At 66.9% G+C, this 15,072-nt stretch overlaps 6 protein-coding genes across 6 annotated transcripts; 2 read left to right on the plus strand and 4 right to left on the minus strand.

Moving 5' to 3' along the window:
• Positions 1–789: 789 nt before the first annotated feature.
• On the minus strand, positions 790–3,238 carry EMIHUDRAFT_445319 (hypothetical protein). The gene is made up of 7 exons (XM_005769304.1): positions 3,074–3,238; positions 2,414–2,996; positions 2,079–2,294; positions 1,792–2,007; positions 1,500–1,572; positions 1,279–1,424; positions 790–1,202 (listed from the first exon to the last, which is right to left on the minus strand). The coding sequence occupies exons 1-7, from the start codon at positions 3,226–3,228 to the stop codon at positions 1,005–1,007; spliced, it is 1,587 nt and encodes a 528-aa protein (XP_005769361.1). The 5' UTR covers positions 3,229–3,238; the 3' UTR covers positions 790–1,004.
• Positions 3,239–3,509: 271 nt separating this feature from the next.
• On the minus strand, positions 3,510–4,919 carry EMIHUDRAFT_118841 (hypothetical protein; the record flags this gene model as incomplete). Its single annotated transcript, XM_005769305.1, has 2 exons — positions 3,510–4,395; positions 4,468–4,919. 2 exons carry the CDS (start codon positions 4,917–4,919, stop codon positions 3,510–3,512), a joined length of 1,338 nt encoding a protein of 445 aa, XP_005769362.1.
• Positions 4,920–5,481: 562 nt separating this feature from the next.
• Positions 5,482–6,123, plus strand: EMIHUDRAFT_370193 (hypothetical protein). The gene is made up of 2 exons (XM_005769306.1): positions 5,482–5,667; positions 5,743–6,123. Exon 2 carries the CDS (start codon positions 5,754–5,756, stop codon positions 6,105–6,107), a length of 354 nt encoding a protein of 117 aa, XP_005769363.1. The 5' UTR covers positions 5,482–5,667; positions 5,743–5,753; the 3' UTR covers positions 6,108–6,123.
• A 572-nt stretch (positions 6,124–6,695) lies between these two features.
• EMIHUDRAFT_244687 (hypothetical protein) lies at positions 6,696–7,679 on the plus strand (the record flags this gene model as incomplete). The annotated part of the gene is made up of 1 exon (XM_005769307.1): positions 6,696–7,679. One exon carries the CDS (start codon positions 6,696–6,698, stop codon positions 7,677–7,679), a length of 984 nt encoding a protein of 327 aa, XP_005769364.1.
• A 3,382-nt stretch (positions 7,680–11,061) lies between these two features.
• Positions 11,062–11,835, minus strand: EMIHUDRAFT_118843 (hypothetical protein; the record flags this gene model as incomplete). The annotated part of the gene is made up of 1 exon (XM_005769308.1): positions 11,062–11,835. The coding sequence occupies one exon, from the start codon at positions 11,833–11,835 to the stop codon at positions 11,062–11,064; it is 774 nt and encodes a 257-aa protein (XP_005769365.1).
• A 548-nt stretch (positions 11,836–12,383) lies between these two features.
• On the minus strand, positions 12,384–14,894 carry EMIHUDRAFT_118844 (hypothetical protein; the record flags this gene model as incomplete). The annotated part of the gene is made up of 5 exons (XM_005769309.1): positions 12,384–13,075; positions 13,148–13,807; positions 14,083–14,293; positions 14,333–14,575; positions 14,758–14,894. Coding segments are annotated over 5 exons (1,943 nt in total), but the record flags the coding sequence as incomplete, so codon positions are not given.
• Between the last annotated feature and the right edge of the window lie 178 nt (positions 14,895–15,072).

The raw sequence follows: 15,072 nt of genomic DNA on the forward strand, positions 1-15,072 counted from the left end.
GCGCGCGCGCCGGCGCAGCCTCCGCAGGCTGCTGGGCGCCTGCGCCGTCGGCGCTCTGACTGCCGCCAGCGGCGGGGCCGCCGCCGCGCTGCTTGTACAGGCACGCCTTGCGCTTGAGGCCGGGGCCGCCGTTCTTCTTCTTGTCGAGGCAGAACTCGCACGCGTTGCAGTCCATTCGGGGCCTCTCGGGCGAGGCTAAAAAGCTGCCGAGGCTCAACTGGCTGCGAGCTGCTGCCCTTTCGAATGCCTCGCAGCTCGGAAAAGAAAACCTCGCGCCAAACAACCAATACCTCCGCTCCCGCCAACCTCCCGCCGGCGCCCAGTTCCCGCGCCGGCGACGGACCAGCCTCCGCTTTTCCGAACGATGTTCAAGCGTGCCTCCTCCGCAGCGTGGAGTGTGGAGTCCCGCCCTCGCGCTCCGGCGAGACGCGCGCCCGGCGCACGCGAGACCCCCGCCGTCCGGCGCTGCACGACCCGCCGCAGCGCCGTCGCCGCGGCGCACCGCCGGCGGCGCGCCTCCGGTGCCGAAGCGCCGCCGCTTGAACGGCGCTCTCGCTCTCGCTCTGCAGCCTCCGGTGCCCTGGGATGCGGGTGCCTCTGCGAGTCGCCGACTCTCTCCCTGACAGTGTGCGTACTCTGGCGTGCATCGGGCCGCTCGGAGCCTCGTTTTGTGTCCGTCGGTGTGTGGTTGCATTTGAGCGTCGCGGTCTCAAATCAAGCGTTTCAAAAAGCAGCAAAGAAGCGAGCCGAGCGTGACCCTCGTATTCGCGCCCTCCATGGGATGGAGGCAGCACCTCAGGCGGCTTATAAAAACACAAGCGTCGACAGCGGGGACTCTGACAACGAAAGCAGACACTCTGCAGCCCCGCTCTCTCATCACACACCGCGGACCCGGAGGCCGGAGGCGGCAGTGCTGTCCACTGTTGCACTGCACACACCCGTGTGCGGCGCGCGGCGCCGGCCGCGCGCGCAGAGCGGACGAGAGCGCGCCGCGCGGCGGCCACTCAGGTCCAGCGCACGATTGGGTGCTTGCGCACCATGCCGAGGTCGATCCGGTGGCCAAAGAGGTCGCGGATGTTGTCGTAGCCGTACTTGATCATGGTGGGCCGCTCGAGCGACATGCCCCACGCGATCACCTGCACGTCCTCGTCGAAGCCCATCGGGCGCAGCATCTCTGGCCGGAAGACGCCACTGTTGCCCACCTGACAGCAGGGCCCGGGCAATGCTTGTGGAGGGGGAGGGTCCCAGAGGAGGGCCGGAAGTCCGCGAGTCGCCAACCTCGACCCACTTGCCGAGCCCCTCGTGGTAGCAGTGGAACTCCATCGAGGGCTCGGTGTACGGGTTGTACGTGGGCTTGAACTTCATGTGCTTGAACTCGGGGCCGAGCCGCCGGTAAAAGTCTGCGATCGTCCCCATCAGGTTGCCTACCGGGCGACCTCACAGGCGCGTGAGCGAGCAAGGGCCGAGGCGGGGGGGCGGCCGGTCCGGCGTCGGGCGGCCGAGCGAGAGGTTGCGGTCGATGACGAAGCCCTCGACCTGGTGGAACTCGGCGAGGTGCGTCGCGTCGAGCGCCTGCGGGAAGAGCGGGGGCGCGGAGAGGGGGTGGCGTGGGGGAGCGGGGGGCGGGGCGGGGCGGGGCGGGTGAGGGGCGGGGCGGGGCTTGGGAGAGGGTGGAGGGTGGGGCGAGGGTGTGCGTGGTGGGACGGGGCGTGCGCTGGCGTGGGAGGGCGGGAGGGCGGGCGCGGCGAGTGTGGAGACGGGGGAGGCGGGCGCGGCGCTCGCACGGCGCACCTCGTTCCGGAAGACGCGGTCGATGGAAAAGTACTTTTGCGGCTGGAAGGCGCCGCCGTTGGCCTTTGCGAGCTGCGCAATCTGGTAGAGGGTGCGGGAGGAGGCGGCGGTGGTGTGGGTGCGGAGGAGGTTCTTGCGCGCCTCGTCCTCGGACCAGTCGTACCGCCACCCGGTCGAGCGGGAGTTGAACTCGTCGCTCAGCCCCTCGCCGCCCACCTGCAGGCAGGCTCCGGGACGGTGCGGGCGAGGCTCCGCCGGCGGCCCCGCCACGCCCCTCGCCGCCGAGCCTCGTGGGTGGCGCGCACGCGCTCCATGTAGTCGGCGGGCAGTTCGCGCGTCTGGGCCGGCGTCTTGATGAAGAAGGTGTCGTGCGCGTCGCGCGCCGGGTGCTGCTGCGGCTGGTAGAGCGCGTCAAAGTTCCAAAAGGAGGACTCGACGTACTGCTGCGTCGGCATCTCGGCGAAGCCCATCTCGAGGAAGATCTCGCGGAACATGGAGCGCACCTCGCGGGCGGGGAGGGGATGGGGCGCGGGAGGCAAGGTAGAGGGCCGGGGGCGGAGGGTCGGGGGGCGGGGGGGCCGTCGGTCTCGCCGCCGCCGCGCGCTCTCACAGAGCTCCACACCTTGAGCAGCGGGTGGAGCGCGCCGCCCGCGGGCGCCACGCCCGCCGCGTCCACGTTGACGGGCTTGAAGAGGGCGTCGCGCCACGTGCCGCGCAGCACCATCTCGTGCGTGAGGTCCGACGCCGGCTTCCGCCCCCAGTTGCCGTGCTGCGGCCCCGCCGCCACACGCAGCGCCTTGACAGTCGCCACCGCCAGCAGCCCGCGCTTCTTGAGGACGGCGAGCTCCGCGTCGGGCGGCGGCGAGCCGCCCTTGGCCGCCCGCAGCTGCGCCTGCACCGCGTCCTCCACCGACCCGACCAGCCGCTGCACAAGCTTGCGGTCCGTCGCCGCCTTCTTCTTGCCGGCGGCGGCGGCCGCCGCCTCGGCTGCCGCGAGCTCGTCGGCAGAAAGCGGCTGCTTGACCACCTGCAGCCACTTGTTCTGGATGGCCTTGGAGAGGCCCACCTTTGCGGCCGCCCCGGCCCGCTGGTCCAGCTCCTCAGACGCGATCCCACCCTCGGCGGGCACACAGCCAAAGACGACCGCTTCGGGGCTGCCGCTCGTCACGACCAGCTCGCCCTCCTTGGTGAGCTGCAGCGACTGCCTGCGCGCGCAGGGTGGGCGGCGGATGCACCTCGGCGCCTGCGCCGCGCGTATGCGTGCGTGGCGGCCGCCGCGCGCCTCGAGGTGGCCTCGGTCGTGATGAAGCCGCCAGTCGCGAGGCTCTTGCACAGGCCGACGAGCTCGGCGTGGGCAAACCCGTTGGCGGCGGCGAACTCCTGCGAGTCCTCGATCACCTTGCCGCCGTCGACGGCCAATCTCACCGCCTCATCCATCGAAATCGAGCTCACCGCAGCGCCGCCGCGTGAAGCGAAGGAAAAGAATTACGGCAATTGCCTCGGGTTATCTGTTTTCTTTCGGGGAAATTGTCCCTTGGGTGTCTCTTTTCTTTCTTTTGGAAAATTGTGCCTGGGCGCTAAAAAGAAGGCTGCAGGCCTTCTCTTTACTCTTATTAGTTTGCAGAGGGTCGCGTTTTCTTTCTCTTTGAAGGAGGCGAGGAGGAATTTGAGGGGGCTGGCTGGGGGGGGGGGGGAGAGAGAGAGAAATACGAAGCTGCTCAGCTCGTCTCCGCCGCCGGGAAGCAGATCTGCCAGAAACTCCAGGCCGTCCCAAGCGCCCCAAAGGCCGCCACGCCGCTCGCCAGGGCGCGGCCGAGCGGGTGGTCCGCGCCGCAAAAGTGCCCAAAGAGGAGCGCCGGGAGCGTGAAGGCGGTCAGCCCGCCCAGGCTGCCCGTGAGGCCGACCACAGTCTCGAAATCGGGCACCACGGCCGCCGCGGCGGTGATGCCGGCGAGGACGGCGACGCGGAGGGCGCTGCGGGCGAGCGGGCGGGCGGAGAGGCGGAGGGGTGCCTCGATGGCGCGGCTGGCGGGCAGCATCGTGATTGGCGTCATGAGCAGCAGGTTGAGGCTCATCAGCAGCTTGACCGCCGTCAGGAAGCCGCCCTCGGGCAGGTTCTGCATCACCGTCGCCTCGGCCCAGCCGCCGCCCGCCGCCCGCACCCGGCCGGTCGCCTCTCCAAACGAGAGGTAGACGCAGGCGCCGAAGCCGAGGAAGAGAGCCGCCAGGACGACGAAGCTCCACACGAGCATCCGGTCGAACGCGCCGCGCCGCGCCATGTCCTGCTCGATCGTGACCGCCTCGAGGTGGCACGAGAACATGAGCAGGCTCACCCCAAACATGAGGCCGAGCCCGGAAGGGTCCGCCAGCCGCAGCTCGTCCAGCGGCGGCCGCTCCGGCGCCTGAACGAGCCCGTAAAAGACGATCGTGCCGAGCGCGAGCGCGACCGCCACGTTGCCAAAGGCCATCGCCGCCTCAAAGGCGGGGTGCGAGGTCTTGCGCAGCAGGACGAGCGGGCAGACGGCGCCGCCGATGAGCGCAAAGACCGCCTGACTCGGCAGCGGCAGCAGCGGCGCGAGCGTCTCGTGCACAAAGATAAAGTACCTGTTCAGTCCCGCCCGGTGTGAAGAGACACGATGAACGGGCGAGCAGCCGCGCTTGGCGAAGTGGAGTCACCCGAGCACCGACGAGTACTGCCCCCACATGGTGAGCGCGGTGATGGCTCCGTTGGCGCGCGGCGAGTAGATGTGCGTCATCTCTACGTACTCGATCCGCCCGTTCGAGGCCGCCTTCATCCCTCGCCGGCGGAGCTCTCGCACCGCCTCAATGGTCGCCCAAGTGACGAAGAGCGAGATGAGGCCGATAGCAAAGGCGAAGCAAGAGCCGAGGACCAGCCCGCACGCACGAACGGCGGGCGGAAACGCGAAGATGCCAGCGCCGATCACGGCCTTGAAGAGCGCCGCCGCCGCCGCCACCACGGTGGAGCCGCGCCGGAAGGGCGACTGCTGGCCCTCAACCTCGCCGAAGCTCGCCTCAACCTCGCCAAGGCTCGCCGGGAGAAGGTCGAGGGCGAGAGGCTCGCTGCCGAGAAGCGCGGAGGCACGCAGCGGCGAGGAGTGTCCGCGCATGTGTGTGGTCTCCGGCGCGTCGCTAGTCGTTGCGTGTGCGCGGCAATCTTGCGCGGCAATCTCCTCGACCAAAAAATCCCCCGCCCCGCATGCACATATGTACATGTTCCCTTGGGTTGTGTGTTTTCTTTCTTTCTTCATGTTCCTGCATCCAGCCTGGCTGTTCTTCACCTTCCTACCTACCTACCTGCATGCACATGTTCCGAGCTGGGAGCTCCAGCGATACACAACAGACTAAGTTGGCCGCTTTGTGTATCTCGAGACCTCGAGAGAAGGCCGCCCGCAGGCCTCCCCGAGGGCCCAACTCAAATCGCTACATCGGTGCGAGTTTCTTCCGTCCTTTGTTTGTCAGGCGAGTCCTAGAGAGCCGCTGTTGGCACCCTTCGGAAACGGACACGAGTCGGTCGTCCCTTCGCTGGACAAACCCAAGTAGACGGCCGACAGCAAGTGGCCTGACCCGGCGAAAAGTCAGACACACGAGCAAGGGGGGGGACAAGCGTAAAAAGGGACGGAAGTCGAGAGCGCTCGCAAAGAGGACGCGGCGGCGGCCAATGGCCACATCATCAGCATCACCGCCCGCACCACCGCCCTCTCCCGCCGTCCCGCCGCCTTTGGTTACCCGCGACGGCGCCGCTATGCCGCTCGGCGGCGATCGACTGCAGAATGACACGCCGCCCATGCTGATCGGTCCGCCGCCTCTGGCTACCCGCGATGGCTCCGCGTTGTAATCAAGTCGATGCAAGTCAAGGCTCGCGAGCAAGCCCCCCACTTGTGCTCAGGTTCTGCCTTCTGAATGCACTCTCCCTTCCCCGCGCTTTCGCAGGTCCATCCCACATGGGCCCCGCGGGGGAGGCGCCGGCGGTGGTGACAGAGGCGCAGGGCTGGCGGCTGCACCTCTCGAGTCGCAGCAGCACCGGCTACGCAGGCGTGCGCAAGCAGGAGCAGGCGTCGGGCTCGCGCGGCTGCCGACTTCCCTGGGCGTCGGGCCGCTTCGCGGCGTACCACACGGTGGACGGACGACGGGTCTACATCGGCTCTTCGACTCGGCGGTGGAGGCGGCGTTGGCACGCGCGGGCGGAGGGGTCGGTGGACGGACAGGTCGCCGCCCGCCGGGCGCGAGGTGCGCTAGACTGGGAGACCACCTCACTATGGGGCCTGGACCCAGTTCTCATGATTGTACATGACTAGCGATGTGTTATAGTTCCTCTTGTGTAAGTAAGACGCGATCCCGCCCAAGGGGCGTCTACTTGGGTTTGTCCGCGACACATCGCGGGAGATACCGCCCAAGTCTCGCGGCACGGGGAAACCCGCAAATCCATCCCCGCCGGGGCGTAAATCGGTCCGGGGCAGCCCTCGTCTGCATACGCCTTTCCGGGTTCGGTGCCTGTGTGTATGCGCGCGCTGCGCGGCCGAGCCGCCTTACGCAGCGCCGTCGAGAGATTGTCATCGCCCCGCACGCCTGGCCGGAGGTTCTCATCGAATCGTCCGCCCGGCACGCGACCGGCGGTGGGCGGCGAGGCACACGTCGTCGAGCACCTGTACGACATACGGGTCGGCGCGCCCACAGACCAGTGCGGAGGGCGAATACTGCGGGTGCACGAGGGCAACACTTTCTCGCTCACGCTCTCGGAGATCAGGGGCTTCCTTCTCGATCTCGACGGCACTCGCCCACCCACGCCCCCTTCTCTCTTACAGAGCGAGCAGTCAAGACGCGCAACGTGTGCTCTCAACGCCAGATACAGACGCCACGTATTCGCCGCGTCCCGTGCAGGCACCATGTACACTCCGAGCGGGATGATTGACGGAGCCGTCGACTTCCACGCCTACCTGCGCGAGGAGGGCATCCCCTACGTGTTTTGCTCAAACACGGGCGCAAAGGGAGCGAGCGGAGTGCAGCAGAAGCTCAAGGCCAACGGCATAACGAGCGACGGGGAGCTCGTCGGAGGGGAGCACATCTTCACGGCCGCACAGGCGCAGTGCCAGTACATGGTAGACAACCTGCCCCGGGGCGCAAAGGTCTTTGTCTTTGCGGGCGGCAATGCCGAGACGGCAGACTCTAGCTTCTGGATGGAGATTTTGCGCGAGCTCGACAGCGAGCTGGTCGCCTCCTGGGATGTCCACACGCACCTTTCCGAGGGCGTGGCCAAGGAGTGGGGCGAGCTCGCCGCCTGCAGCGACTCGGACCACGCCGTCGCAGTCGTGCTCTTCTCGGACGGGTCGATTAGCAGCGTGCCCGACCCGATCACGGGGGAGCTCGGGTTCGCTGACTGGTCGTTCGACGTGATCAAAAAAGCGGGCTACCTCTTGTCGCACGGCGCCGCCTTCATCTGCACGGCAGAGGATAGCTTCAATGTGCGGCCGGACGGGTGGCCGCTCCCCGGCCCAGGCATGATATCTGCCATGTTCCGGACGCTCATGTACCCCGTGCACTCGCGCAACATCCATGTCTGCGGCAAGGGCGGCAACCGCGGCAACGCCTACATGATGGACGCCGCGATCGCCAAGCTCGAGCGGCAAGGGCACAGCGGTCAACGCGACAAGATTGTGATGGTCGGAGACCGCTTCGACACTGACGTGCGCGCGGGTGTCCTGGCGGGCACGCGGACGTGTCTGGTGGAGTCGGGCTGCCACGCGATCGCCCAGCAGCGGTACTACCCGAATGATCAGGCAGACTTTGTCGCCAAATCGGTCGCGGACCTCATCGTACGCCCCGGGGCGGGGCACCTCCCTCTGCGGTCTCGGGGGGCGGGGGGGCTCTGACGAGAGCCGTACGTACTGTGGAATGCAACGGCGGGCGAGTCTGACGTCGGGGCCTCCGGCACGCAGGCCGGGGACTCCCGGTGCACCGGCGGGGTTGCCACATGCCAGTCTGCGCAGTCCGAGAGGGCGAATGTAGAGGGCGCCCGGGGGCCCTCCCGCTACTGTGGCGCCTCGTGGGTGTGTGGGGCCTGAGCTGTCCGCTGAGCACTGTCTCCACCCGCTGTGTCCGGGCCCGTCGGTGTGCCGACTGTGCGCGAGAGCGAGAGGGTGAACCCCCACAAAACACACATGCACATGCACATGCACATGCACATGCACATGCACGCGGGACGTTTTCCATGATAACAAACCCGGCGCCGGCGCTATAGTGCCGGCGGCCCGGCGCCAGCACGACAGTCTTGGAGAACCCTGTCCACGCCTGAGGATTCTGCACTAGCGATTCTGCCACCCAAGACAGGATTCTGTATGCGGAGGCTCGAGAGGGATTCGTGTCCGTTTCTTCTGATTCTCACTCTCCTTTTCCGGTTCTTCCTACTCGATCTGATTCTGCCCGTCCCCTTTCCACGCACTCAGCCTCCGGGCAGGATTCCTCACCCAGCTTCCGTTTCTGCCTACTCGATCTGATTCTGTCCGTCCGATTCTCGCCTTATCAGATTCTGTCGCGCGGTTGCGGTTTCTGCTTTTCCTGTGCCCCGATTTCTTGGCAACCCGGCCGGACTCTCGTTTCCTGATTCCTGTTTTTGCCCGTCGAGGGGCGGTAGCCCGGCCGGCCGGCCATCTGGGCATGCTCACTCAACCAATCACGCTCATGTGTACGCGCCGTATCCTCCGCGCCACCCACTTTGCCATCGAAGTGCGCTCCGCGCTCCGCACAGTACAGTCACTTTTGAACGGCGGCTCATCACACGTGCGTCAGAGATCTCATGGGCGGTGGCATGGTGGAGCCAGAGCAGTGCGCGGCCGATCTTAATTCTGGGCAGGCGGTCTCCCATTCCCGCGGGCGCTTGGTGCCGGGGTTTGAACGGCATGCCGGCGTCAGATGCAGCTTGGCGCCGGCCTGCGGCGACCCCGCAAGCGGTCGTTGGTGCTGCTCAGCGATGCTCACAGCGGCACGTCTGCTCTTTTGCTGTGGGGAGTGCTGTCTGATTGGGTCTCCAAGCCCGCGGGCTCGCTGTGAATGCACCCGCCAGCTAGGCAGCTCCGCGGCGGTGTGGGTGTAGAACGGGTAGGCTGCTGTCTCGTGTCTCGGTGCTCGTACTAAGTCAATGGGAGGAGTGCTTCAATTTCTTCTTCTTATACGCCCAGCTCAAAAGCACACACGCATCACGACGCCTAGACAGGCGAGACGCGGCGACAGCCGCGGCGAGCTCGTTTTAGAAGCGAGCCGCTCGCGGCGAGCAGTTTTAGAAAAAGGGAAAAGGGGGAGGGTTAGTTTGAACCCGAGCCGAGCTTCGCTCGGCTCCCCCCCGCGCGGGAGCGCCCCCCCCCCTCTCCTCGGGGGGGCGGGCAGAGCCCGCACCACACACTGCGCCTTTGCGGACGCCGGACCGAGGCCTAAGCGCTGAGTGCGCTGACGTGAGGCTGGAGCGCCAGAGAGACCCGCGCCTGAGCATGCTGCCCCGCGGGCGAAGTTTGAGTGAGCTGTGTGAAGCCCCGCGCACACGCAATATCGGCTCAGGAGTTCGGAGAGTCAGGCCAACATAGGATCCCGCCGAAATGCGTAACTCCGAGGAATCAGGAATCAGGAATCAGGAATCAGGAATCAGAATCCCGGTCAAAATGTTGGAATCAGGAATCAGGAATCAGGAATCAGGAATCAGAATCCCGGTCAAAATGTGGGCGATCCGACAAATCAGGAATCAGGAATCAGGAATCAAATGGAGCATCAAGAATAGGAAGAGAGACAGGAGAATCGGGAGGGGGGAGCAGAATCAGGAATTGGCTCTGGCTGCCCTAGAGAATCGGAAAGGAAGCGGAGGAAACGAGAATGGAGAATCAGGAAGCTGAAAGCGGGGCCAAGATGGGAGAGTCTGGGGAGAGAATCAGAATATCTGAGCAGAAGAGGAACCTGGGAAGGGGAATCTAGTGAGAGGTAGAATAGCAAGAATCCTTGTGTAGTAGAGCAGAATAGGAATGGCAGAATCCTTAGGCGCGGACAGACTTCTCCATTACTCCAGCACGAGCGGCCAGGGCGCAGGGGCCAAACCGCCAAACTGCGGCGGGAGAAGTGCGCGCCCCAAGCTGCAGAAACGAGCTTTTAGTGGCTATAAGCATAGGCACTGAGATTATGGTGCGCGCGGAGCGCGCTGGTGCTACTCGGACATACGCGCGGAGCGCGCTAGCTAGACACACGCGCGGAGCGCGCCGGCTAGATACCGCGGAGCAAATCAACGCAACCGTTCGAATGCTGACGCCGCAAGTCGTTGCCGCCGGTTGCCAAGGTGCGCCTGGATTGCTCAGCAGCACAAGCATCCACGGAGCCAGCGAGCGCCGAGCGACATTGAATTGACTGAGCCGGACCGGGACAACACATGTCGGCGGGCAAACTTGTAAAATGGTTCCGATAGCCGAGGTAGCTCCGGCGGACGTGAGAGCACGGCCTGACGATCAAGCACGAGAGCGACGAACGGAGGCGCAGATAACTGGCGATGAACTCACTGCTGATACCTGCTGGAGCTGCGGAAGATGCAGTAGTACTGCCGCAGACAGAGCACCGCGCCGGAGCGCGCCGCTGGAAAGCACGCGCGGAGCGCGCCGCTGGGTAGGCGCGGAGCGCTGCCACTTGAGACTGGGCCTGTGGGTGGGCCGAGTGGTTCCTGCGTGTGAGTCAAACTCTAAATAGAGATCGCATCTAGCCCTCCACAACCCTCAAAATTTTTTTCGGGGCGCGCTCCGCGCGCGGCGCTCCGCGCCTCACTCCTTGAGCGTCATAGGCGCTGGCCCGCACATGTTCTGCAGCTTGGTGCGCGCCCCCTTACTTCGTAAAGCCCGGTAGCGGTACCGCGCTTGCGGAGCTACCCCGCCGCCGCGCGCGCCGGCGCCGGGCGCGCGCCGCGCCGGCGGCCGGCGCTCCAACGAGCGAGGTGTAAGCCCACGTCCCCCCCGCGCCCAGCCGCTGGCCCAGCCTCCCTCCAAGAGCGGACGAGCGGAGAGAGCGGGCTGCAGCGACTCCACCAAGAGGCAAGACGAGCAAGAATGTATGCAACTAATCTATGCGAAAAATCACACGATCACACATGGGGCAACCACGGCCGGGAGAGGACCACTCTCTTCCCGTACCGCCGCGGGCCACACATACACATACACATACACATCACAACACACAATGTCGCCATGCCGTCCATGTCCATGGCATAGGCAGAAACCGAACGAGCATGGTCCGTCAAACGGAAGAAGCGCATGCGCCGCGGTGCTCGCGCCAGCAGGCCCGCTGGCGGCGGAGGCATATCCGCTCGTCCTCGAGCAAGCTGTCCAGGAGGGACGGCCCATCAGGCCGCTCCTCGCCGAGGTACGAGACGCACAGCTGGTCGAGCTCGCGCTCAATCTCCTCGACGCCTAACCGCCGGGCCAGGGGGACGAAGAGGTCCAGCGTCTCGCGCGACTTCGCGGCCTGCTTCGCGGCAGGCATGTGCTCCAGCGTTCGCATGTTGTGCGTGCGGTCGGCGAGCTTGAGAAGCGCCACGCGCCAGTCCCGCGAGATGGCGAGCAGCAGCTCGCGCTGGCTCTGCGAGGCGGGCACCGCCGCGCCGTCTGTCACGCCGGCGACGATTGACGCGGCGGCCGCGCCGAAGCGCCCCTCGATCTGCTCGACGGTGACGTCGGTGTCCTCCACCGTGTCGTGCAGCAGCCCCGCAACGATCGCATCAGCGTCCATGCGCCACCCGGCGAGAATGATGGCGACCTCGATCGGGTGCACGATGAAGGCCTCCCCAGACCTCCGCCGCTGCCCATCGTGCGCCTCGGCGGCAAAGGCGAGGGCGTCGCCGAGCACCTCGCTGTGGTGAGAGAGATATGCCGCCTTGCTCCAGAAGCGCTCGACGAGAGGCAGCGGCGCAGGGGTAGTCGGGCTGACAACCGCCGATCTGGCTTCCCCGCGAGAGCGTGGCGCCGCAGGAGCGCGGTGCACGGCGAGCAGCGCGAGCGAGGCGCACAGCATCGAGGAAGAGAAGGCGGTCGCGGGGAGGCGTGAGAGTTACGTAACCGGAGATGCGCCAAAGGCCTCGACAAGGGAGGTTTCTGCGACCTTGCCGAGGGGAGATTTTTATTTTCATTCGGTTTTGTTCTTCTTTCTTTCGGTTCACGCCGACCGACCCGAACCGCACAAACAGCCTCCCCTATCGAAAAGAAGACTCTCTCAAACTGTCTCCACCAACCCACCATGCGCTGCAACGTACGCGCACCAGACCGTACCCCGCGATGTCTGTTTTCCCCTTCTGTCTTTCTTTACGAGGCCTAGAGAGAGTGATGAGTGTGAGAGTCTGAGTGTTAGCGAGTTGTTTGGCCTAGATGCGCTCCACAGGTCCAGCAGCAGCGTTTCTTTCTCCGTTTCGCGTTTTCTTTAAAGCATAAAGCTTAAAGGCGAGGGAGCTTGCTGCCGTTGGAGTTGTACTCTATCTTGTAAAAATCTTTAAAGCCCGAGGCTCTCCTCGCAGCAAATTAAGTGAAGCACGCGCCACACCCCCCACTTCCCCTCTTTTGATGTTTTCATGCCGCCAGATGTGCCCGGGGCCGCTCGTAGGGGCGCGCCGCAGGCGCCGGCATCAGGTTTGCCTGCAGGTGCTCCGCGCGCAGCGAGGAGACCAGCAGCGACCGGTCGAGCGCGCCGGTGGGCAGGAAGCGGACAGTGGCCGTCCCCGGCGGGAGCGCAAAGGCGTTGTCGCTGAAGCGGCCCTGCGCCAGGCTGGTCAGGACGACGTAGAGCGCCGTCGCGCTCGCGCTCACCACCACGTCGATCGAGCCGTCCGCGTTGGGGGCCTCGGCGACGCCGGCGCTCACCACCGCCGTCGGCAGCTGCAGCTGGCTCGGGGGCGCAAAGAGCATCTCGTTGGTCGACAGGACGGCGCCCGAGTCGTCGATGCACTCCGCAATGAGGAGGTGCGTCGAGCCGTCGAACGCGCTCAGGTCAATCTCGAAGCGGGCGCTCGCGCCGGCGCCCGCGGGAAGCGCGACGGCGACTGCGGCCAAGGGGGTGACGACACCGCTGGCAAACTCCAGCGCGCGGACGGCGATGCGGCCGGCGACGGGGCGCGGCCCGTCGTTTTTGACGTAGCAGGCGCCGCCCTCGCCGCACACCGCGACCACGTCCGCAAAGACGGAGCGCGCGTACAGGTAGTGCAGTGGCTTCCACCGCCCGCCGAGCACCTGGCCCGCGACCGGGGTGCCGTACTCGAGCGAGCCTAAGCGGGAGAGGGGGGGGGGGGGGTGCGGGAGGGGAGGGCAAGAGGTGTGCCGGCGCTGCGCCGAGCGACCCCAGCCGCCCGTCGGCCAGATCTCGTTGAGCTGCCACACCAGGATGCCGAGCTCGTTCCTCGCGCGGCGCGCCTCGATGTTGGACTTGACGTTGAGCGCCTGCAGCGGGCGCGCGCGCTGACGCGGCGCGGCCCGGCGAGTCCGTCTGGCGGGCACGCGGTGGTCCGGGCGGCGGCGCGCCTGGGCGAGGAGGCACTGGTAGAGCTGCCGCCGGAAGACCGCCTCGCCGGTGGCGTCGAGGTAGCCCGCCGGCGCGCGTCCAAAGTAGACCTCGATCATGTTGTCGCACGGGTAGTTGCGCTCCGCCATCACATTCTCCCCCTCGCACCGCCGCTCGAAGCCGCCGCTGCAGTTGTCGCTGCGCTGGCCCGCGTGGAGGCCCCAGTGCTTGGGCGCGAGCGTCGGAGCCATCGACTCGAAAGAGGACATGGCGACCGCGCCAAACTCGGAGGCAAACACGTTCGGGTGCGCCGGGCCGGTGGGCGCCGCGTCCGGCAGCTTGATCGGCAGGTTGGGCGGGAAGAGAGCGAGGCGCGAGGCCCCGTTGACGGCGGCGAAGCCGCTGCCGTGCTGGTAGGGGCCGTGCGTCTCGATGCGCGAGCGCGACTTCGGCGTGACGAGGGGGCGGCCGGTTGGGAGCGCGTCGAGCAGCCGCACGCCTGAGGGCGGCGGCGGGAGAGGTGGGGGGCGGCGGCGGCGGGTCAGGCTCCTTGGTGGAGAGGAGGGGCGGGAGGGGCGTGTCTGCAGTCGAGCACAAGAGGGGCAGTGGGCGGGAGGGGGAGGGGCGGGAGGGGCGGGAGGGGCGGGAGGGGCGGGAGGGGCGGGAGGGGCGGGAGGGGTGGGAGGGTCGCGAGGGGCGGGAGGCGCGGGAGGAGGCGGGAGGGGTCGGAAGGGGGCGGGAGGACGCGGGAGGTGGCGGGAGGGGTGCAGACACCGCTGCTCCAGCCCGCGGCGGGGCACGAGGGCCACACCGCACGCGACGCGTCCTCGCTCGCCACCACGGTCATCACGAATGTGGCGTACACACCGGTGGGCGTCCCCATCACCACCTGGCACTCGTTGCACCCGTCCCACACCGCGATCGACGGGTGGCTCGCGAGGCGGCGCACCGCGTGCCTCAGCTCCGCCTCCTGCGTCGCGGTCGCCTGTTCGCGCCCGTCGCCGTGAAGAGACGCCGTTCACACCGCTCGCCCCAGCTCCGCCTCCCGCGCAGGGGTGGCCTTTGGCGAATGGCCCGACTGGGCGTACTGCATGTCGTGGTACACGAGCAAACCGCGTGCGTCGCACGCGTCGTAAAACGCGTCGGGTAGGAAGGCGCCGCCGCCCCACACGCGCAGCATGTTGAAGCGCGCCGCCGCCGCCGACGAGACCATCTCTGCGTGCGCCGCCGCCGACCAGCGCCCCTCGAGCTGGTCCGTCGGGATGACCTACGGCAAGGCTAAACGAAGGTGCGGGCGGGGCTCGCAGCGCCCCTCGCACTCGCTCGGTCGGGAGGGCGTTCGCTCCGCGCGCAAACAGCGCCACCCCGTTGACGCGGAGGAGCATGCCTAGGACCCCGACCCTCCTCCGGGTGGGGTGTAGCCGTCCCTTCCTCGCGGCGCGCTGACACGGTGAGCGGCGCGCCGTGCGAGCCGCTCCCCTCGCGCCCGCTCGCCCGCGCGACGAAGGAGGGGTCGGTGTCGTTGCCGGTGACGAGGGCGACGTACCGGAAGCCAACCGTCCGGTTCACAGTGACGGGCGAGCCGCCTGAGGAGCAGAGCTTGTACAATGGCTCGCTGCTGACGGGCGGCGCCGGCGCTGTGCCACGGCTTTGCTGGCGGACGGAGAGAGAGAGAGAGAGAGAGAGAGAGAGAGAGAGAGAGAGAGAGAGAGAGAGAGAGAGAGAGAGAGCGCGAGAGAGAGAGAGAGAGAGAGAGAGAGAGAG

The sequence above is a fragment of the Emiliania huxleyi genome (assembly GCF_000372725.1).
Source record: "Emiliania huxleyi CCMP1516 unplaced genomic scaffold EMIHUscaffold_429, whole genome shotgun sequence".
Lineage (NCBI taxonomy): Eukaryota > Haptophyta > Isochrysidales > Noelaerhabdaceae > Emiliania > Emiliania huxleyi.

Excerpts from the sequence above, each read along its gene's own strand:
- EMIHUDRAFT_370193 (XM_005769306.1), top strand. The coding sequence starts at position 5,754 with ATGGGCCCCGCGGGGGAGGCGCCGGCGGTGGTGACAGAGGCGCAGGGC.
- EMIHUDRAFT_445319 (XM_005769304.1), bottom strand. The coding sequence starts at position 3,228 with ATGGATGAGGCGGTGAGATTGGCCGTCGACGGCGGCAAGGTGATCGAG. Across the intron at positions 1,425-1,499 it reads CGACCGCAACCTCTCGCTCG|GCAACCTGATGGGGACGATC; the intron begins GCCGCCCGACGC and ends GTCGCCCGGTAG. Across the intron at positions 1,203-1,278 it reads GGCTCGGCAAGTGGGTCGAG|GTGGGCAACAGTGGCGTCTT; the intron begins GTTGGCGACTCG and ends CCCTGCTGTCAG.